The 22,771-nt window shown below is 43.6% G+C and overlaps 1 protein-coding gene across 5 annotated transcripts in view; it reads left to right on the top strand.

Moving 5' to 3' along the window:
• DNAAF4 (dynein axonemal assembly factor 4) overlaps positions 1 to 22,060 on the top strand; it is a 50,572-nt gene extending 28,512 nt beyond the window's left edge. For 2 of the 5 annotated variants that reach the window (XM_006112495.3, XM_075897294.1), the window contains 8 exons: positions 3,272 to 3,419; positions 7,161 to 7,294; positions 9,393 to 9,636; positions 10,470 to 10,615; positions 15,228 to 15,337; positions 16,929 to 17,082; positions 19,706 to 19,811; positions 21,447 to 22,060. In XM_006112495.3, the coding sequence (XP_006112557.1) occupies positions 3,272 to 3,419; positions 7,161 to 7,294; positions 9,393 to 9,636; positions 10,470 to 10,615; positions 15,228 to 15,337; positions 16,929 to 17,082; positions 19,706 to 19,811; positions 21,447 to 21,556 (1,152 nt within the window). In that variant the 3' untranslated portion in view covers positions 21,557 to 22,060. Of the gene's footprint in view, positions 1 to 1,573; positions 1,831 to 3,147; positions 3,180 to 3,271; positions 3,420 to 7,160; positions 7,295 to 9,392; positions 9,637 to 10,469; positions 10,616 to 15,227; positions 15,338 to 16,928; positions 17,083 to 19,705; positions 19,812 to 21,446 lie in introns of those variants that run through there. The other 3 variants (XM_006112497.4, XM_075897293.1, XM_075897292.1) reach the window with 3 other exon arrangements.
• Positions 22,061 to 22,771: the final 711 nt, after the last annotated feature.

The raw sequence follows: 22,771 nt of genomic DNA, 5'->3' as shown, positions 1-22,771 counted from the left end.
CCATGAACCTCAATCCTTCTTATTCCTTCCCCTCCCCCTGTGCGGGCTGAAGTACCAGCAGAGTGAAGAGTCTCTGTTGGGGTCCACATCCGTGAGGGTTGGGAGGTTTTGGGAGTGTCTTGTTTCTCACCTTGGCCCCTGACCCCAAAAAAGTTCCCCTCACCTGCCACAAACAAAATATTGAAACCTTTTGTGTTACACATAGGCTATGTCTACACTCTCAGCTTCTTGCAGAGTAATATGCAAATGAGGCTAAACAAGGAATATCGCCAAGCCTCATTTGCATACCTAATGAGCCACCATTTTTTTTCAGAAGAGGCTCTTGCACAAGGAGGAGAATCTACACTGCCCCTTCTTGCGCAAGAAAAACCCTTTTGCTCAATGCGTTCTTCCTGAAAAGTAATAGGTGTAATGGCATTGCGCAAGAAAAACCCTCTTGCGCAAGAAGGGGCAGTGTAGGTATGCAAATGAGGCTTGGCACTATTCCACACTTAGCCTTATTTGCATATTATTTGGGCAAGAAGCTGTGAGTGTAGACATAGCCTATGCCTAACACAAAGGCTACGTCTACACTGGCCCCTTTTCCGGAAGGGGCATGTAAATTTCACTAGTCGTCGTAGGGAAATCCGCGGGGGATTTAAATATCCCCCGCGGCATTTAAATAAAAATGTCCGCCGCTTTTTTCCGGCTTTTAAAAAAGCCGGAAAAGAGCGTCTAGACTGGCCCCGATCCTCCGGAAAAAGTGCCCTTTTCCGGAGGCTCTTATTCCTACTTCAAACTTTGAAGTAGGAATAAGAGCCTCCGGAAAAGGGCACTTTTTCCGGAGGATCGGGGCCAGTCTAGACGCTCTTTTCCGGCTTTTTTAAAAGCCGGAAAAAAGCGGCGGACATTTTTATTTAAATGCCGCGGGGGATATTTAAATCCCCCGCGGATTTCCCTACGACGACTGCTGAAATTTACATGCCCCTTCCGGAAAAGGGGCCAGTGTAGACGTAGCCAAAAGGTTTCAATATTTTGTTTGTGGCAGGTGAGGGGAACTTTTTTGGGGTCAGGGGCCAAGGTGAGAAACAAAACAACTCCTCAACCCTCAGGATGTGGACCCCAACAGAGCACTAGCAAAGTGCTCAGGTGTAATTATGTAATTAATGGTGTGTTTCCATTAGCAATGGGTATCGGTGGAGAGGGTGGGACCTCCGGAAAGGAAGAGAGTCTCAGGGAAGGGATGGGGTAGAGCCTGGCTTGCTCTGATATTTAAAAAGTGATCTTAGGTGTAAAAAGGTTGGAGACCACTGACTTCAGGTCTCTTCCAAACCTAATTTTTTTATGAGGTGTTTCTGCCCCCAGCCCTTCAGACGTCCCGTGATGGCTCTCGGCTCCTTCCACGGTCCCCTGAGGTGGATGCGTGAGCACTCTCACTGCTAGCCGTAGGGGATTCCCCACAGACTACGAATCCCAGCATTCAATGTTTCTCTACGGGCGGGATAGCCTAAAGTCCCAGCATGCAATGCTTCCCTGCCTAGGCTGCGCTCCTGCGCCGCGCGCTCCTCCCGTTTTACGAAGCAGCCCACCCCCCCACCCCCACGTAGACAGGCGAGTGGGGGCCGCGCCGCCTGGCTCCAGACCCGGAAGTGCTAGGGGGAGGGCAGTGGGAAATCTAAGCCCTCCCCTAGCAACCGCTACAGTGCGCCCTTCGCGACGGCAGCGGCCATGCCGGTCTGGGTGCGGGATTACAGCTGGCGGCAGACGGACTCTGCTGTTTTCCTCTCCCTGCCGATGCGGGGCGTCCGGGTCACCCAGGCAAACATCTTTTGCACTGACCAGTATCTGAAGGTGGGGCGGCCTCTGTCCATCTCCCCCGCTCCCAGCCTGAGCAGAGCCCTACGCTGTCTTCCCTGCTCTCCTCGCCTGGGGGCGGTGCTAAAGGGGTCCCTAGCTCCTGCGGACCTCCCTGTGGGTCATTTTGTGCAAGAGGCAGCGCCCCTGCCGCTTCCCCTCCTCCACCCGCTAGAAATCCTTCTTCCCGTGTCCTTTTCATGCTCGTCCGTGTCCGTTTTCCGTTTGCGGCTTTGAGGGTGGCAGCAAGTTTCTTTTCCCGTGACAAGAAAATAAAATACAACACATTTTAATCAATGCAGTCATTATAGGGGACGTGCACATCCAAACTAAAATTGTATTAAACTAGATCTTTGTCTAAAAATAATTGGCAGTGCCTTGTGTGAGACGCTGCAGAGTGGTTTTTGCACAGTTACACTTTTTGTAAGCACGGTAAATGTAATGGAAATTGTAAAGCTGCAACTAGTGTTGCAAAGTAACATATTTTATTGCTACTTTGGGGGGTTGGTTAATCCCATAAGTAATTTGCATTATCACTGCAGCTCTATGTCTCAATGTTTGGCATTTTACACTGTATGAACTTTTATAAATGTTAATTTTATTTTGTTTTTAATGAGAGTCCAAGATGTTGTAAATTATATATTTTACAGCATATTACAATACAATTAGTAGAGTCTCTTACTAGCTGTTAAGATTTTCATGGTTTATTTTGATAAAGCAAAAAACAAGAAAAGGTTTGGTAGCACTTTATAGACTAACAAAACATGTAGATTATATTATGAGCTTTCATGGGCACAGTCCTCTTCTTCAGATGACCGGAGTTCTGAGTTTAGGATTTGCAGACCCAAAATTAATAGGGAAGAAGGGAGCAGGGGGGAGGAAAAAGAGAAGGGGGAAGGAAACAAGGAGCAGAAGGAATAAAAATATCAAAGGGAAAAACAAGTAGGCAGAGCTGGTGCCATAAGCACCTGGAAAATTGGATATTGAAAAGGAAGCAGATTAGTATCAAAGGGAATTAACACAAGAATCCACATTGAGAGCTGTTGGCACCTTCATTGAATGTTAGGTTGGTAATGTCCCAGCCATCCATTGTCCTGATTGAGGAGATGATGATCACAGTGAGAACTGAATTTGTAGATGAATTGTAATTCCAATGCCTCACTGTGTATTTGACTAATAGAACTGGTTTGTGACAAGACAGCCACCTGGAGATCTTTTAAAGAGTGATTAGGTAGATTGAAGTGTTCCCAAATAGGTTTCTGTGTGTTCCTTTTACAGATATCTGATTTGTTGTCCATTGATTCTTTCCCGTAGGGACTGTCCGGTTTGTCCAATATATATAGTAGGTGGGGATTTATTATTTAGTCACAATCTTATTAAACATTTTATTTAACAAAACACTTTTAAAATTAGTATATTTTCTATTTATATTTTATAGGTAAATGCTCCTCCATTTTTATTTGAAGCTATTCTGTATGCGCCTGTTGATGACACTAGTAGTACAGCAAAGATCAGAAATGAGACCATTTTCTTCACTTTATATAAAAAAGAAATGGCTATGTGGGACTCCCTGGTTATGGAAAATGGTAAGTTGTCTACTGTGGAACATAGACTGACTATTTAAAAAGCAAGCAAAAACATATCAAACCCTTTTCCCACAAGAATTCTTGGGCACACAGAATCATAGAGCTGTAAGAGACCTCAGGAGGTCATCAGGTACAGCCTCCTGCCCAAGGCAGGACCAATCCCAAGTAAATCAACCCAGCCAGAGCTTTGTCAAGCTGAGACTTAAAAGCCTTGAGGGATGGAGATTCTACCACCTCTCTAGGTAACCCATTCCAGTGCTTCACCACCCTCCTAGTGAAATAGTTTTTCTTAATATCTAACCTAGACCTCTCCCAGTGCAACTTGAGATCATTGCTCCTTGTTTTGCCATCCGTCACTATTGTGAACAGCCTTTCTCCGGCCTCTTTGGAACCTCCCTTTTGGAAGTTGAAGGCTGTTATCAAATCCCCCCTCACTCTTCTCTTCTGCAGACTAAACAAACCCAAATCCCTCAATCTCTCCTCCTAGGTCATGCACTCCAGCCCCCTAATGATTTTAGTCACCCTTCTCTGGACCCTCTCCAATGCATCCACATCCTTTCTATAGTGGGGGGCCCAGAACTGGATACAATACTCCAGATGTGGCCTCATCAGAGCCGAATAAAGGGGAATAGTCACTTCTCTAGATCTGCTGGCAATCTCCTCCTAATGTAACCTAATATGCCATTAGCCTCCTTGGCTACAAGGGCACACTGTTGACTCATATCCAGCTTCTCATCCACTGTAATCCCCAGGTCCTGTTCTGCAGAACTGCTACTTAGCCATTCAGTCCCCTGCCTGTAACAATGCTTGGGATTCTTCACTTGTCCTTGTTGAACCTCATCAGATTTCTTTTGGCCCAATCCTCTAATCTGTTTAGGTCACTCTGGACCTTATCTCTGCCTTCCAGCATATCTGCCTCTCCCCCTAGTTTAGTGTAATCTGTGAACTTGCTGAGGGTGCAATTCATCCCTTCATCCATGTCATTAATAAAGATGTTGAACAAAACCGGTCCTAGAACAGATTCTTGGGGCACTCCACTAGAAACTGACCTCCAACCTGACATTGAGCCGTTGATCACTACTTGTTGGGCTCAATAGTCTAGCCAGCTTTCTATCCATTTTACAGTCCATTTATCCACTTGATACTCCCTTAACTTGCTGGCAAGAATATTGTGGGAGACCATATCAAAAGCTTTGCAAAAGTCAAGGTATATCACATCCATTGACTTTCCCACATACACAGAGCCAGTACGTCATCATAGATGCTAATCAGATTTGTCAGGCATGACATGAAGTAGAACATTGTAGTTTTTTCTTTGTGACAAAGCTCATGTATTTCTTTCCTCTCCAACATCAATCCCAATTTGAACAGAGTAAAATCAAAAACACACACCAACGAGTATTAACCTAGAAAAATCAAAATTCAAAGAACTTTAGCTCTGCCCCACTAGCACTGCCTTGAGAAGAACCAGAAACTTAAGGTTACTTCCAAATGTAATGACATATTTTATTGGATTGATTTATTGTTAATGCTAGAGACTGATTCCTCACTGACATTTCAGCGAAAGTGCACCTTTCATTTTTATCACAAATTCTAATAGCTTTGGGCTTATTCAGAACCATTTGAACTCCACAGAAGTATATAAACTTGTTTGCTTTTGGAACAAAGAAAAGAGGACTTTCTGCACTGATCTCCAAATATTTGTGTCCAAGTAGTAAAAGTATTGTTGGATATTTCTGCTTTACTGTATTTGTAATTGCCATAAATAGTCCATATCTACACATGCAAAGACCAGGAATGACAGTGGCATGCATATGGGCCTTGGGAAGGCAAAGGATCACATTTGGTGTTTGAAATACAGGCAGTCCCCGGGTTACGTACAAGATAGGGACTGTAGGTTTGTTCTTAAGTTGAATTTGTACGTAAGTCGGAACTGGCGTCCAGATTCAGCCGCTGCTGAAGCTGACCAGCGGCTGACTACAGGAAGCCCAAGGCAGAGCTTCTCTGCCCCGGGCTTCCTGGAATCAGCCGCTGATCAGTTTCAAGAGCAGCTGAATCTGGACGCCTGGGACAGAGCAGCTGGGGTGCTGCTGGGTAGGTCCCCGCAGTGCCGCACCTCGGCACTGCGGGGACCAACCCGGCAGTACCCCAGCTGCTCTACCCCAGGTGCCCCCAAGTCAGCTGCTCCTGAAACTGATCAGCGGCTGATTCCAGGAAGCCTGGGGCAGAGCAACTCTGCCTTGGGCTTCCTGTAGTCAGCCGCTGGTCAGTTTCAGCAGCGGCTGACTTGGAGACGCCTGGGGCAGAGCAGCTGGGGTGCTGCTGGGTTGGACCAGTAGCGCCGCTCCTCAGCACTACTGGACCAACCCAGCAGCACCCCAGCTGCTCTGCCCCAGGTGTCCTGATTCAGCCGCTGCTGAAACTGACCAGCAGTGGCTGAATCAGGACGCCTGGGGCAGAGCAGCTGGGGTGCTGCCGGGTTGGTCCAGTAGCGCCGAGGAGCAGCGCTGCGGGACCAACCAGCAGCGCCCCAGCTGCTCTACCACAGGCGTCCGTGAGAAAAGCCTGGTCTGCTGGGGGGTGGGGTGGGGCACACTAGCTGCGCCCCTCTCCCCCCCCCCCAGCAGACCAGGGAGACGCGGGCAGTGGGACCGAGACACGCCGTGGATTTGACCGCCGGCGTCCTCCGCGGCTTTGCTCCGTGTCTCCCTGGTCTGCTGGGGGGGAGCCCCCAGCAGACCAGGGAGACGCGGAGCAAAGCCGCAGAGGACCCGGGCGGCGGGACCGCGGTGCGTCTGGGCGGTCCTGCCGCCCGGGTCCTCCGCGGCTTTGCTCCGCGTCTCCCAGGGAGGCGTGGAGCAGCTTTTCTCGCCCCGGAGGACGCGGGCGGCGGGACCACGGCGTGTCTGGGTGGTCCCGCCGCCCGCGTCCTCCGGGGCAAGAAAAGCCCCGTTCGTAACCCGGGGACTGCCTGTACACGTATAAAGCTAATATTCTAGGGTATGTCTACGCTGCCACCCTAGTTCGAACTAGGGTGGCTAATGTAGGCATTCAAACTTGCAAATGAAGTCCGGAATTAAAATATCCCAGGCTTCGTTTGCATGTTTCCGGGTATTTTTAAATGCCCGTAGTTCGAACTACCTGCCTGTGCCTACACGCGGCATGGACTAGATAGTTTGAATTAAAGCTCTTAATTCGAACTACCGTTAAACCTCCCTGCAGGAGGAATAATGGTAGTTCGAATTAGGAGCTTTAATTTGAACTACCTAGTCCATGCCGCGTATATTGTGGGCAGGTAGTTCGAAGTACGGGCATTTAAAAATGGCACCCGCCCAGGAATATGCAAGTGAACCCCAGGATATTTTAATCCCGGGCTTCATTTGCCAGTTCAAATGCCTACGTTAGCCACCCTAGTTCGAACTAGGGTGGCAGTGTAGACATATCGCTAGAGATAACTTTAGACTTAATGAAAGTAACTCTGAGTTTGCATTACAATTATGTATGACAATGAAAATAAATTAAATTTTGTTATACAGTAGTTGCTTTCGGTGTCCTTATACTGTGCAATGTTTTTGTTAGCAAGCTCTGTTGCTAACAAGAAAAAGGAAAAAAAAAACCCAGATCTAAGGATTATAGGTCTTGTAAAACCTTGTTCAGATACAATGAGAGAATTTTTGTTTCCCTCTACACAAAATAACACATGTACCTCAGTCTTAAATTTCTCAAATGATGATCTTTCAGCTGACAAGGAGAAAATGCAGAGAATAAGAGAGAATGCTGTCATAAAAGCCCAAGAGAAGGCAAATGAGGAGGAAAAATCAAAAGCGGTTACAAAACAAGAACATAAAAAATATGCTCTGGAGGCTACAATGAAGGTAAATTTATATGCAACTCTACAGAAATTAAATACAAGAAATATAATATCTTAAACAGTAGCCAATCAGTCTGACAGGATACATTTAAAAACAACAAATGGTCTGGTAGCTCTTTATAGTCTAACAAAACAAGTAGATGGTGTCATGAGCTTTCGTGGGCACAGCCCACTTCTTCAGATCTCTGGTCATCTGAAGAAGTGGGCTATGCCCTCGAAAGCTTGTGATACCATCTACATGTTTTGCTAGCACTTTATAGGCTATCAGACCATTTGTTATTGTTTAAGTGTATCCTGTACTGACTAACTTGACTACCTGAAGCAATCTGACAGGCTTAGGGTTAAATATTCTGTTCAATAATAAAAAATACTACTTTAGAAAAGATATTGTTAAAGTGAGGAGAGTTTGTATAACTGTTGATTCCTCCTTTACTAGTTCTTTGGGTATATACATTGCTAGGTCTGGAACAACATGGAGGAAAAAACTTGTGTACAGAAAAATTAGGACTGTCAGCATATTAATTATAAATTGATTTTTTATGAGATCAGGCAGATGTTGGTATCTAAAAGGAGATTAGGATTGCAATTACTTGTCACAAACGAGAAGGATTATGTAATGTAGAATTTTATAAATATTTTATTCACATTCATTCTGGAATAGCAAATTTGTGGTATACAGGTTTCGCATTAACGCTCCTCTTTAGTCATCTATGTCTGTCCTACAATGTTTCTGCTCACAAAAATGGCAACTTATATGTGTGTGTTTGTATCAAATCGCTCTTTGGCATACCATGACCATGTTAAATTTTAGTGTTGCTTATTCATAAAATGAAATAGGACTGTGTTATTGGCTTTCCCTCTACAGAATAATCCCATATAAATATTTTAAGCAAGTAGATGGTGTCATGGATTCACAGGCCAGAAGGATCCATTCTGATAATCTGTTCTGAGATCCTGTATAACTTGGGGTATAGAAGTTCTCTAAAATAATTCCTAGAACAAATTAGAAAAACATCTAATCTTGATTTTAAATGATGGAGAATCCACCCTGATCCTTGGTAAATTGTTTCAATGGTTACTTACCCTCACTATCAAAACTTTATAGCTTTTAAAAGTACAATACACAAATCTTAGAGCTTTCCAGATTGCATATGCAGGAATCACTTTCAGTGTTGAGAAAACGGAGCCATTTCTTGAGTAAATTGTGGCAGGTACTCTATGGGCAGCTAAATTTAAAGAGAAATGGGAAATGAATAATATATTCAAATAAAACTATATCTTTTTGTAGCTCAAAATTTCCCTGAGATACTGAGCTGAACTATGGTAGGATATAGGAGCTAAAGAATCCCTTTCTCTTTTGAATAGTAACAAAGGATCTTTTGTAACCAGAAGTGGATCAGAGATTACATCAAAAGGATGAACCAGCTCTAGTAGCAATGTATTCCTAAATATCCAGTTGCAGGAGTGGTCCATTACTGAATCAGAGAAAAGAGTGTTACATGCTAAGCTTCTATATGTTCTTTGGTAGTTTTCTACCAAGTACTATAAAGCAGTGCAAAGAAAAATTTAGTTTCTTCAGAATAAGAATATGCAAAGAGCACCACGCTTTCCTATGTTTTCTAAGCCTACCCTGCTGGTAGTGATATTAAAATAGATTCAAACATTTATTTTTCTAGCTCTTGAGTTATTTTAAATGCTAATATAGAAGCCCTTTTCCAAAAATTTTTCTAGAATCCCTCAACTCAATATATAATGTCATATTAATAATGCTGTTGTATAGAATTGAGAAGGTCTGTATGAACTGTTATGTAGCACTTTAAAGACTATCAAGATGGTTTATTAGGTGATGAGCTTTAGTGGGCCAGACCCACTTCCTCAGATCAATTCGCGGAAGATCTGAGAAAGTGGGTCTGGCTCACGAAAGCTCATCACCTAATAAACCATCTTATTAGTCTTTAAAGTGCTACATAGTTCTGTCTTTTGTTTCAGCGAGACCAGACTAACATGGCTGCATCTCTATCACTATTTTATATGAACTGTTGTTCCTCTTTTACTCATTTTCACCAAACATCACATGTTCTGATAGTTCTGCATTCAAACAGCTAGAAGAAACAGAGAGAAAAAGAATTGAAAATTTGAAAGAAGAGGAGCGAAAGAAGGTCACTGAGGAGTTAGAGATATGGAAAGAAAAGCAGAGGAATGTGGAGAAGCAAAGAAGGATACAAAGAAAAGAGGAAATATGTCAAGAAAGGAAACACATAGAGGAGAAGAAAAAGCAAGAAATAAATAAAACAAAAATTCTAAATGTGGGAATTTCCAAGACTAGAAGTACATCTACAAGAAGTGGTATTTCTGGAATAAAGTTTTTACCTTTTCTTTATCATCTAGATCCTATATTGTTAATTAAAAATTCAATTCTTAAACCTTTTTAGGCATTTCTGATATCTTCTACTTCCATATATAGGTACTGTTCTGAATTGGTTACTCTGCTTTTAGACTCCAGTTGGTTTAGTCTCTTGTTTACTTGCTGTCAAGGTGCTAAGTTACACATAAGGGCAGATTTTGGTTCTTAGCTCTTTTTTACCCTTTTCTTTTCTTTCGAGGCCTTCAACAGAATGCTGTCTTTCTGATGAGAGGAGTAGGAGGTGGCATGATTCTTCATTACAAATAATATATTTTATTAGTGATTCTATGCACGCCTAAACTGCACAAGTATTGGATTAAAACAAACTTCTTTCTCATGGAATATAGCTATAAAGTTCCTAACACAAACTGAAGTGCCCCAAAACATTACATGATATTCAGTGTAAAAATAAAGTGATGTGGTGATTCTGCATGTTATACCATTCAGTGTAACCCTATTTTCCAAACCCCAAATCTATAACTGTATCTGAAATTCACGTGAAAACCAAAGCTGACTTACATGAAACTCAGATTTTACAAAGTGCCATCCTTTGTACATCCTACAGGAATTTTACATACTGTGAGTTTACTTGTGTATGACAATATAACCAGCTTTCATGAATCAGTATATTTAAATCTTTTTAGAGCTGTTTCTTCAGAATATAAAACTTGCAATGTATTTCTACTTTATAAATTCTAAATTTACTTGAAAGTATGGTAAAAGAAAAAATGAAAAATAAATTTACTTTTTTTGTTATTTAATTTTATCTTTGCAGCTGGTAGGTCTGGAAATATATTTTCTGAGAAGTTAGAAGAAGAATGTGTCCCTGCTCCTCGAACTGCTGGAACTATTAAAATTAATTTCACATCTCGGATGTTTCCTACAGCTCTCAGAGAATCCCGAGTAGCTGAAGAGGAAGAGGTAAGGATAGTTTCTCATTTTGCAGGGTACTGTTACTATACTTAGAGGTGCTTGTTGTGCTATTCATTCATGTGACTAACTGTAGTCTATGGGATTGAATCTTCTATTGCTTTACTAAATTAAGCAGGGAAGCTCATATTTTGCTAGTCATATTGTTGGAAATAGAAGTTACAATGTGGTGGTCTTATTTCTGATATGAGACAGATGCAACATTATCAAAGTTCCTATTTCATGAAGTTGGATGTACAGGCAGTCCCCGAGTTACGCGGATCCGACTTATGTCGGATCCGCAGTTACGAACGGGGCACTTCCTCTCCCTGGTCTCGAGCAGACCAGGGAGAGGAAGCAAAGCGGCGGCGGAACGCACAGCCAGCTGACAGCCCAGACGCGTCTGGGCTGTCAGCTGGCCGCGCGTTCTGCCGCTCTGCTCTGCTCCGCTCTGCTCCCCCTCCCCCTGGTCTGCAAACCATGGGGGGGGGGAAGCAGAGCGGAGCACGCGGCCAGCTGACAGCCCAGACGTGTCTGGGCTGTCAGCTGGCCGCGCGTTCCGCCGCTCTGCTCTACTCTGCTCCCCCTCCCCCTGGTCTGCAGACCTGGGGGACGGGGAGCAGAGCAGAGCAAAGCCGCGGAGCCCGAGGGCAGCAGGATAGCCACGGTGCGTCTGGGCTGTCCTGCTGCCCGCGTGTTCCGCCGCTTTGCTCCCCGTCCCCCTGGTCTGAAGACCAGGGGGACGGGGAGCAAAGCAGAGCAAAGCCACGGAGCCCGAGGGCAGCAGGATAGCCACGGCGCGTCTGGGCTGTCCCGCTGCCCCCGTGCTCCGCGGCTTTGCTCCGGACGCCTGTGGTACAGCAGCTGGGGCGCTGCCGGTTGGTCCCGTAGCGCCGCTCTGGGTGCCACTGGACCAACCCAGCAGCACCCCAGCTGCTCTGCCCCAGGTGTCCCCTAGTCAGCAGCTGCTGAAAATGACCAGTGGCTGACTACAGGAAGCCCCTGCCCCGGGCTTCCTGGAATCAGCCGCTGATCAGTTTCAGCAGCAGCTGACTTGGGGATGCCTGGGGTTCTTAAGTTGAATCTGTATGTAAGTCAGAACTGGCGTCCAGATTCAGCCACTGTTGAAACTGATCAGTTTCAGCAGCGGCTGAATCTGGACGCCAGTTCCGACTTACATACAGATTCAACTTAAGAACAAACCTACAGTCCCTATCTTGTATGTAACCCGGGGACTGCCTGTACTTCTAATTTATTTTCCTTTATTGAAATTAGTTTAAACTAGAGATATTGTGAATAATTGAATTAGTCACTTCTAATTTAAAGGAGATATAAGTATATTCTCTTCTTTGCTTGTGTAGTTATGGTAATTCAACTTTAACTTAAGATAGCTATATTCCTTATTATCCATTTCCTGTGGTTGTAGAATGCTGAGAGTTGCTTTGTTCCTTCCTGACATCCTTCGTACATGTCAGGAATAGGGGAACCTTTTTTGGGTTGGGGGCTGTTGACCCACAGAAAATTCAGTCTGAGGCTAGGGGCTGCAGAGAGCTGGCAGGGGTATGTTTGTTTGGAATGCCAGTGTGGGCTCCCCAATGCTGGGGGAGGCTGTAAGCCTCAGGGACCAGATTCAGGCAACCCAGGGGCCGCATCTGGCCCTCGGGCCTTAGGTTCATCACTCCTAGTATGTGTTTTGAAACTTGTTGTATAAATGCTAGGTTTGTATTTCCTATGGATTTCCTGGTGAATAAGTACAGCTTGCTAAGTTAATTTGAAAAGTAAACTATTCTACATCACTGGCCAATTTTCCCCATCACCTCTGCAAATTAAAACTTTGGTTGTATTTCATAATATGAGCATTATGGCAGGGAAGGCAGGACTATAAATTGAAGTGAGTGATTGAAATAATTGATATTACATTTTGGTCTGAAAAACAGTCACATCACAGGCTATCCAATAAGTTTCTGGACTGCATTGGAGACAAGTTTCTGTTTCAGAAGGTTGAAAAAGCTACCAGAGGAGAAGCTGTTCTGGATTTGATTTTAACAAATAGGGAGGAACTAGTTGAGAACTTGAAAGTGGAAGACAGTATGGGGGACAGTGATCATGAAATAATAGAGTTCATGATCTTAAGGAAAGGTAGAAGGGAGACCAGCACAATTGAGGTAATGGATTTCAGGAAGGCAGATTTTGATAAGCTCAGAGAACTTGTACGTAAGGTCCCATGGGAAGCAAGACTGAAGGGAAAAACAACTGAGGAGAGTTGGAAGTATTTCAAAGGGACGTTGTTAAGGGCCCAAAAGCAAACAATTCCGCTGTGTAGGAAAGATAGAAAATACGGCAAAAGACCAGCTTGGCTTAACAAGGAGATCTTGCATGATCTCAAAATAAAAAAGGAGTCCTATAAAAAATGGAAACTAGGACAAATAATAAAGGATGAATATAGGCAAGCAACACGGGAATGCAGAGGCAAGATTAGAAAGGCAAAGGCACAAAATGAGATCAAACTAGCTACAGGCATAAAGGGAAACAAGAAGACCTTTTATAAATACATTAGAAGCAAGAGGAAGACCAAGGACAGGGTAGGCCCACTGCTCAGTGAGGAGGGAGAAGCAGTAACAGGAAACTTGGAAATGGCAGAGACGCTCAATGACTTCTTTGTTTCGGTCTTCACCGAGAAGTCTGGAGGTGTGCCTAACGTAGTGAATACAAGCAGAGAGAGGGTAAGTTTAGAAGATAGGATACACAAAGAACAAGTTAAAAATCACTTAGGAAAGTTAGATGTCAGCAAGTCACCAGGTCCTGATGAAATGCATCCCAGGATACTCAAGGAGCTGATAGAGGAGGTATCTGAGCCTTTAGCTATGAACTTTGAAAAATCATGGAAGACAGGAAAGATTCCGGAAGACTGGAAAAGGGCAAATATTGTGCAAATATCTATAAAAAGGGGAATAAGAACAGCCCAGGAAACTACAGACGGGTCAGTTTAACGTCTGTCCCAGGGAAGATAATGGAGCAGGTAATTAAGGAAATCATATGCAAACACTTGGAAGGTAATAAAGTGATAGGGAATAGCCAGCATGGGTTTGTGAAGAACAAGTCATGCCAAACTAATCTGATAGCTTTCTTTGATAGGATAACAAGCCTTGTGGATAAGGGAGAAGCGGTGGATGTCATATACTAAAGTCTTTTAGTAAGGCATTTGATACGGTCTCGCATGATATTTTTATTGATAAACTAGGCAAATATAACTTAGATAGGGCCAAGATAAGGTGAGTGCATAATTGGCTGGATAACCGTAGTCAGAAAGTTGTTGTTAACGGTGCTAAATCCTGCTGGAAAGGGATAACAAGTGGAGTTCCGCAAGGGTCTGTTTTGGGACCCGTACTGTTCAATATCTTCATCAATGATGTAGATATTGGGATAGAGAGTACACTTATTAAGTTTGCAGATGATACCAAACTGGGTGGGGTTGCAACTTCTTTGGAGGATAGGGACATAATTCAAAACGACCTTAACAAGTTAGAGAAATGGTCAGAGGTAAACAGGATGAGGTTTAATAAAGAGAAATGCAAAGTACTCCACTTAGGAAGGAACAATCAGTTCCATACATACAAGATGGGAAGCGACTGTCTAGGAAGGAGCATGGCGGAAAGGGATCTAAGGGTCATAGTGGACCACAAGTTGAATATGAGTCAACAGTGTGATGCTGTTGCAAAAAAAGCAAATATGATTCTAGGTTGTATCAACAGGTGTGTTGTAAGCAAAACTCGTGAAGTCATTCTGCCGCTCTACTCCGCACTAGTTAGGCCTCAGCTGGAGTACTGTGTCCAGTTCTGGGCGCCACATTTCAAGAAAGATGTGGAGAAATTGGAAAGGGTACAGAGAAGAGCGACAAGAATGATTAAAGGTCTAGAGAACATGACCTATGAAGCCAGGCTTCATGAACTGGGCTTGTTTAGTTTGGAAAAAAGAAGATTAAGGGGGGACATGATAGCAGTTTTCAAATATCTAAAAGGGTGTCACAAGGAGGAAGGAGAAAATTTGTTCCTCTTGGTTTCTGAGGACAGGACAAGGAGTAATGGGCTTAAAGTGCAGCAGGGGAGGTTTAGATTGGACATTAGGAAAAAATTCCTAACTGTCAGGGTGGTCAAATATTGGAATAAATTGCCAAGGGAGGTGGTGGAATCTCCCTCTCTGGAGATATTTAAGAACAGGTTAGATAGACATCTGTCAGGGATGGTGTAGATGGAGCTTGGTCCTGCTTTGAGGGCGGGGGGCTGGACTCGATGATCTCTCGAGGTCCCTTCCAGTCCTATGATTCTATGATTACTTGAAATTATATTTTGAAAAGAAACATATAACTGTACCACGTTATTGTAGCCACCTATGAACTATAATGATAGCCCTATTAAATTCATGGTATTGCAGAAATTGTGGCTCTAATGGTATTTGTCTTCCACCACTGTTTTGGCACCAGGAGCCCCACTATACACTAGGGATGTTAAAGATTGTGTAATATGGTGACTGTGTAACTGCTAAAAATCTGAGTTACGCAGGCTGTGGGCTCTGTAGTATAAAGCTTTGAAAAATGCTAACATTTTGCACATGTATCTTATCACAGTGGCTGCATAAGCAAGCAGAGGCTCGTAGAGCAATGAATGCTAATTTTTCTGAGCTGAAGGATTTAAATGAGGAGGAGAAGAATCCAGACTGGTTGAAGGACAAAGGAAAGTGAGTGAGACTCATTTCAACATATGCTTATAACCATATATCAGAAACATAATTCGTGAATGCATTAATTTTAGGATATTAAATGCTGATTCTGTTTTTTAGTGTAGAAAACTTTGTTTGTATTTTACCCTTTCGGGCAGAATTTTATTTTCTGTATTTGTTTTACCTGGATAATTTACAAATAATGAATACACTCCATCTTTGAGTTCTAGGAAAAAATGGCTCAAAGTGAAAGTATGGCCGAAGGGATAAGTGTATTTGGCTGGACTTGGAAGAATGTCCTGCCACTGGCCTGTGAGGTCACTGTCTTGCTTAGGCAAATCGCTTCCTTCCCTGCGTCAAATCAGAATAACAGTGCTGTCTTCCTTTGTAAAATTCTGTGATCTAGGGATAAAATGTGCTATATAACAAGTAGGTGGTATATTAACATTATTATGAGAAGCTCAGTCTACTTTATTCAAGAGAAGGTTAAGAATAGGGATGTCAATGTGTAGATGGCTACAGAATTAACTGATAAGCCTGGGCTTATTGGTGAATCCTGTTGACTACTCATACTTCCCATACACTGCTGCTGTATCAGAGGCAGCAAGGGGAGGGCAGGAGCCAGTGCCCAAGAGGAGCTGGTACACATGGGGAGCCAGCTTTCAAGCTGGCTCCCCACACATATCGGCTCCTGCAGAGCTGCCTCCCCACACTCCTGCTGTCTTCCCCAGAGGCAGCAGAGGAGGACAGGCAGGAGCCGGCTTAAAAGCGGCTCCCCTTGAGCACCAGTTCTGTTTGTCCTCCTCCCCCCCCCCCCAATCTCCAGCTCTGCTGCCTTGCAGGGGAGGCTGCTAAGGAGCAGCCTTTGTCTATGGTGGGCCCAGGCTTGCCACAGGCAGAGGCTGCTCCATGAGATGCCAATGCAGCCTTTGTCCATGGGGAGCTCGGGCCCCACGCTGCTGCCTCTGTACAAGAGGCAGCAGTGCAGGGTGGCAAAGGTCTCCTTCCTGGCATCCTTTATATATGCCAGCCTCACCCCAGGGGCTATTAAATAGTAATGTAACTATTACAATACGATGAGATTACACAACTATTCAATTACATGCTATTTAAAGTCTACTAGAACCTACATGGGGAAAGGGATTCTTAATAGCAAATGGCTCTTCAATCATGCCAAAAAAAATCCAGTGGTTAGAAGCTGAAGCAGACAGACTTTGACTAGAGGTAAACTGCAAATTTTAACAGAGGGTAATTAATTATTGGAACAATATACTTAGTGGTGTGTTGGGTTGTCCGTAAGTTGAAGTCTTTAAATCAAGACTGGGTATCTCTGTAAAAGATATGATAAAGCTCAAATATAAGTTATCAGCTTGATGCATGAATTATTGGGAGTTTATGGCCTCTGTTTTTCAGGAGTTTATACTTAGTAATCATTATTTCTTAGAAGTGTGACATTAAATTGTCTGCACTATGTCTTTGGAAATATCTTGTTTTTCAGTACTAAAGTCTTAAATTTCTCAACTTGTTTGAAATTGTTAGTTTAGTGCAAGTTGTTTATAATAGGCATGTTTCCCCTTGTTTTAAAATGTACTTTTTGTTATGTTTTCAGCAAAATGTTTGCAACAGGAAACTATCTTGCAGCTATAAATGCCTATAACCTGGCAATTCTGTTAAATAATAAGATTCCAGTTTTATATCTTAATCGTGCTGCTTGCCACCTTAAATTGAGAAATTTGCACAAGACCATTGAAGATTCATCTAAGGTAAAAATATATTACTCATAAAGTAGATTATTGTAACCATCTCCTTAAAACATGGATTTGATATTAAATCAGCATATAGCTAACTTTTCTGTCAAGCAATGTATGTAAATAGTTATGCGCACACTAATTTAAATACTTGGACAATGATATGTCAATATTTTGGATTGTTCAACCCCTATGATAGATAAAAATGACTATTAAATGGTTGGATTAAAGGAGGAATGATTGGCTAATGATGGTTTCAAAATTTTATGTTTATTCAGTATAATCACACAAGTTGGGACTTGATCGATACAGTAACTCTATTTTTAATAAAAGAATAGTGCCTTTCAAGAAAAGAACATAAACAGTTATACAGTAAAGCCTCACATAATGTTCTCCCACTTAGCATTCTTCTGATGTTACATCCCTACTCCATTAGAGAATATGCTTCATTTGAAGTTTAAATAAGGAAAAGTTTTATTTAATTGTTCCCATAGCACAAGAACTAGGGGTTACCAAAGGAAATTAATAGGTAGCAGGCTTAAAACAAACAAAAGGAAGCATTTCTTCACCCAGTGCACAGTCAGCCTGTGGAACTTCTTGCCACAGGATGTTGTGAAGACCAGGACTTTAATAGGATTCAAAAAAGAACTAGATAAATTCATGGAGGTTAGGTCCATCAATGCTTATTAGCCAGGATGGGTTGGAATGGTGTCCCTAGCCTCTGTTTGTCAGAGGCTGGGAATGGGGTGACAGGGGAGGGAACACTTGATGATTTCCTGTTCTGTTCATTCCCTTTGAGGCACCTGGCACTGGCCACTGTCGCAAGACTAGATACTTGGCTAGATGGACCTTTGGTCTGACCCAGTATGGCTGTTCTTATGTTCCTAAATTCTTCAATTATGCAATGCTCCCTTATAATTGTATTGTCCACTGCTTGTAGACTTCTCCAGAATAGCAGGGACTTGGTACGGGAGCATTGCACAGTTTGTAACAGAGGGGTGCTAGTAACCCACCCCCATCAGCTCCACTATAGCCCGAATGAATACTGGCTGCCAGCGGACCCTCATAGATCAGCGCCTTCCACTTCCCTCCTTCCCCGACTCTTGCTGCAGCCATAGCGACATGAGGGTGCATGTGCCCCAAATGCCATGGGTAGGAGGGGCAAGGGGCCAGACAGGGGAACTAGCAGGAGCCCACCTCCCCTCCTGACACTCAAAGGTAGAGGCAGGGTGAGCAGAGCAACAGTCCCACCTTGCTGTGCTCCTCCCAGCTTGCTGTGCTCCTCGAGGTGTCACTCAGTGGAGGAGTGGGACAACATGGCTTATCTAGTACAGTGAACTGGGGGCCGGGTTGCTCTGCTTGCTGTACTGGTAAGTGTGGGGGTGGACCCCTGATGCTGGCCTCCCAGTCCCATTATTCCCCATGGTTGCATTGCTTGGAGGAGGGAGAAGGGGCAGGCAGAGGTAGAGTCTGGAGTGGGTTGTCCCGGTCTTTCCTCCCCTCCCCTTTACCAGTTGCTCCTAGTTGCAGTAATTAATAGTTACACAGAGTTCAGGAGGCTGGGAAGGGAGGACACAAGTGCTCTGGGAAAGAGGTGGAGTAGGGGTGGGATGAGGCAAGCCTGGGATGGAGTAGGGACAGGGGTTGAGCATTCCATGGTAAAGTCAACAGCAGAGCCTGTTTTTGTGAGGGAATCTGTTGATAACTTCCTAGCCTTGCCTGCTTCGGTTATCTGCAGTGGGCTGTGTCTGTGGCTACATCTAGACTGCAAACTTCTTTCGGAAGAAGCTTTTCCGGAAGAGATGTTCCAGAAAAGCTTATTTCGAAAGAACGCGTCCACACAGCAAAAGTGCAATGAAAAAGGGTCAGAGGGTGGAAGGCTGGGGTTGGCTATGGCTGGGGAGAGGTTGGGGTGTGTGGAGAGGCTGGGGCTGGCTGCAGCCTGGTGCGGGGGAGGTCAGGCGGTGGAGAGGCTGGGGTTGGCTGCGGCCGGGGGGAGGTTGGGATGTGTGGAGAGGCGGGGCTGGCTGCGGCCAGGGGGGAGGGTGGTTGGGCTGAGAGTCCAGGGCTGGCTGCGGCTGGGGGCATGGAAATAGGGAGGCTGAGAGGCTGGGGCTGGTGTGGCCCTGGCCCTTCTCTCCTTGGTGGCCAGGGCGCGGGGGAAAAGTTGGGCCTGCCTTCCCCGAGAGACAAGGTGGCTGGCAAGAGTAGCCAACATGTATGGATATTTTAGAAAAAATGAGCCATAAAAATCACTGTTTTGAGTTAAGTACTCCATGAGGTTCCAAATGTTTTTCCTAATGCCTGTAATAATCAGAGAAATATTTTGTGTGTAGCATAATTAGTAATCTTGGCTTATGATAATGGAATATATTTGCTGCTTGCAAACTATCATTAATGCATTATATACCACTCTAAGATCCAGACTCCCTATTGTGGTATAATTTGCATTTCTAAAACTACGCTTAAATTTTCACACCTGCAAACAAATTATGTATGTAAATCTTAGTGGTTATACCACAAACCAGGAAATTAAATGAGAATGAAATTTTTTTGTGGGTGCAGTTGTACCTGTAAATGGGAAGTTGTGCCACAGAAAATCTGACCCTAAATATTTTGGGTATATTTATTTGTAAAGGCGCTAGAATTACTGATACCACCTGTTCCAGACAATGCTGATGCTAGAGTGAAAGCTTACGTGAGGCGTGGGACAGCATTTTGTCAGCTGGAATTGTATACTGAAGGTAAGAATTTAGATTTTTGAATCTGCAAATGTTTTTCAGTTTTGGGGCCATGTTTACAGAAATTGTTTTTATTGTTGAAATCTCTCTCTCTCAATTTTTTGTCCCTGCAGGACAATAGAGTGATGTCATCACATCACTCTGTGGCCCACGGCCCCCTCAACTGCCCTGCCTCCAGCCTCCCCCCTTTCACCAGTGCCATGGAGTGGGAGCTGCGGGGCCTCCCACCCTGGAACTCCATCAGGGTAGGAGCTGTGATGCTTCTCCTTCCCCCTTTGCGGGGGCGGGGGAGCTACAAGGCCTCCCCCCCCTCTGGGGGGGAGTGGAGCCATGAGGCCTTCCTCCCTCCTACGGGGGTGGGGCCAGGAACCATGCAACTTCCTCCCTCCTCCTGGGGTAGCTGGTGATGTGAGGCTTGCCCCTTCCCTGGTGCTGCGGAGAAGGAGGAGGAGCTGTGTGCCCTCTCTCCTTCTCCCTCCCAAGGGGGCTGGGAGCCACACAGCCTCCCCCCTCCTTGCATCTCCAGCCCTGTCACGCACCCCCTCGGCCGAGAACCCTCACTCCCCAGCCTGCTCACTCATACCCCCCAAACCTGAGATCCCACACTCCCAGCCCCCTCATTCACCCCTTCCACTGAGACCCTGACTTCCAACCTGCTCCTGCATCCTCCCCTAGTCTTACATCCACCCCGTCCAGACACCTATTCCCACCCTGCTCCTGGCCAGACACCCTGCTCCCACCTTGCTCTTGTACCCTCCCACTGGCCAGACACCTACCCCCAGAGAGAGGGGGGTTGGCGAGCATAGCAAGCAGGGGGCACAGCACCCTAGTATATGTGTAATATGAAAAGCCATTACAATTATATATCCCCAAAAGTGAAAAATCTTAAACTCTCAAAGTTTTTCAAAGATAAAAAATTTTCACTGTTTTTTCATGAAGTCATCAACAAGATGTCTTTTTAAAACATTATTTTTATTCTGAAATGTGTAAATTTTTGACAGGTGAAATATTTTTTCCTGTATTTTTTAGAACATCTATAATGACTGTTCACCCACCAACCAGTATAATATACCATACTTCTCTCACAAGGCAAAGTTAAAAATGAGAGAGAAGCTATGAGGCAAAATTTTTAAAATGCTGCTATTTAAACTCTTATTCTTTCTCCTCTACTCTGGCCATGTCATCTCCTTTTGAATTGCTTAGTGACTTTTCTCATATAGTTATATATCCAGTTTTAGATTATATAAACCTTTTTATCACTTACATCTGTTTTATAATTTCCTCATTCCCCTTTGCATTCATTATATCTTTTCAAACTACTCTATTCACAGGTCGTAGCTTTTTCCACGTTAGCAATTCTGTCCTTAAAACTTTTTTCAGAGTGTGTGAAAATAACACACCTCGGCCAGCATATGTTTCACTGACAAAAGTGCTGGTCTAGACATTGCTATGTTGGCAGTAGAGCCTTTCCTGCAGACATAGCTAATGCTTCTTTTTGAGGATGCTTTAATTATGCTGGAAAATAACTCTCTCCCACCAGCAAAGAGCAGCTGCACAAGAAACCTTACAGCAGCACAGTATGTAAAGTAACTATTATTGTATATAGGATTAATAATCTTCTTGCTGTATTAATATTAGGTCTCCAGGATTATGAAGCTGCTCTCAAGATTGATCCTACAAATAAAACTTTAGAACAAGATGCTGAGAAGATTCAGCATATAATTCATGGAACTGAACAAGCTTCTTAACAAAGGCTAGAATCAGCCTGGTGGTGTATTTCTTAGGCTGGAATCAGGAATTTCAAATTCTGCCTGAGCCACTAGACATTTTGTTGCTGCACTCATCCCAACAATTGGGTAAAAGAGAAGATATTCCTCATAACTACTATAACTTGAGTAAAAAGATGAGAGAAAGAGAAGTAAATAATATTCATTTTATTTTCTTACCTGTTTTCCAAAATTGTCATTTGTTTTCTTCGTGTAACTAAACAAATGTAGTCTCAAGGATTTTTAAAACACTCTGTGGTTGTGCTTTGTCAACATTATTAATCGCGTTCATAGTTCTGCTACTCAGGTTAAAGTACTAATGTAGAAAGAAATAGCTGTCAGAACTGTTGTGAAATCAGAAAACATCCAGTTAGAACTATTTCACACAGGACTACAAATTACATAGTGTTCACATTGTATATGAATGTACCAGATAATCTTAAAACATTTTCTTAAAAAACGGGGACTAAAACATTTATATATGAATTCTGTGGCCTTGATTTTTTTTCAGTTACTCAGCATTAGCAGCTCCTATCTAAGTCAAAGTTTTCAGAGCTTGGTGCCTCTCAAAATCAGGTTAGGTATTTAAATATTTAACCTTGATATACAACGAGTGGTGCTATGGCACCTAAGAACTAACCACAATTCATATATTTTGGTTAGTCCCTAAGGTGCCACAGGACCACACGTTTCTAAAGTTACAGACTAACATGAGATTTTTTAACTTTTATATAGGGGCTTAATATCAGGCACACAACTTGGGAAATCTTGGTCTGAGAGGGTTATATAATTTTTATAAAATGCAGTAAAATATGAGTATTAAGTAATGTATATTAAATGTTTGTAACCCATTCAAAAAGATTTGACACACATTGATTGAACTGACCAAACAGTTATGATGCAATTGTTATTTTGTCGGCAGTAATGCTTTTTAAATGGAAAAAATCAAGCCTGCTGTTGGCTAAACACATCTGTATAACTTGTATTTCATAATGACACTGAATTTTGTCAAAGTGTCCAATTAGTAGTGTTGCCAGGTGTCCGGTATTGAACTGGACAGCTCGGTATTTGTGCCTTCTGTCCGGTAAAAAAATTCAGAAATTTTTCTGGTTTTCCTGAGGCTTGGCTCGGGCACCCGATAGAAGGTTGCTTGGGATATCCAGGGATGGAAGGAAGGGGGAGGGAGCGGCCTGGAAA

This window comes from Pelodiscus sinensis, chromosome 14, assembly GCF_049634645.1.
Source record: "Pelodiscus sinensis isolate JC-2024 chromosome 14, ASM4963464v1, whole genome shotgun sequence".
NCBI lineage: Eukaryota > Metazoa > Chordata > Testudines > Trionychidae > Pelodiscus > Pelodiscus sinensis.
Note: the sequence above shows the minus strand (reverse complement) of the source record. Positions and strands in the feature narration are given on the sequence as shown.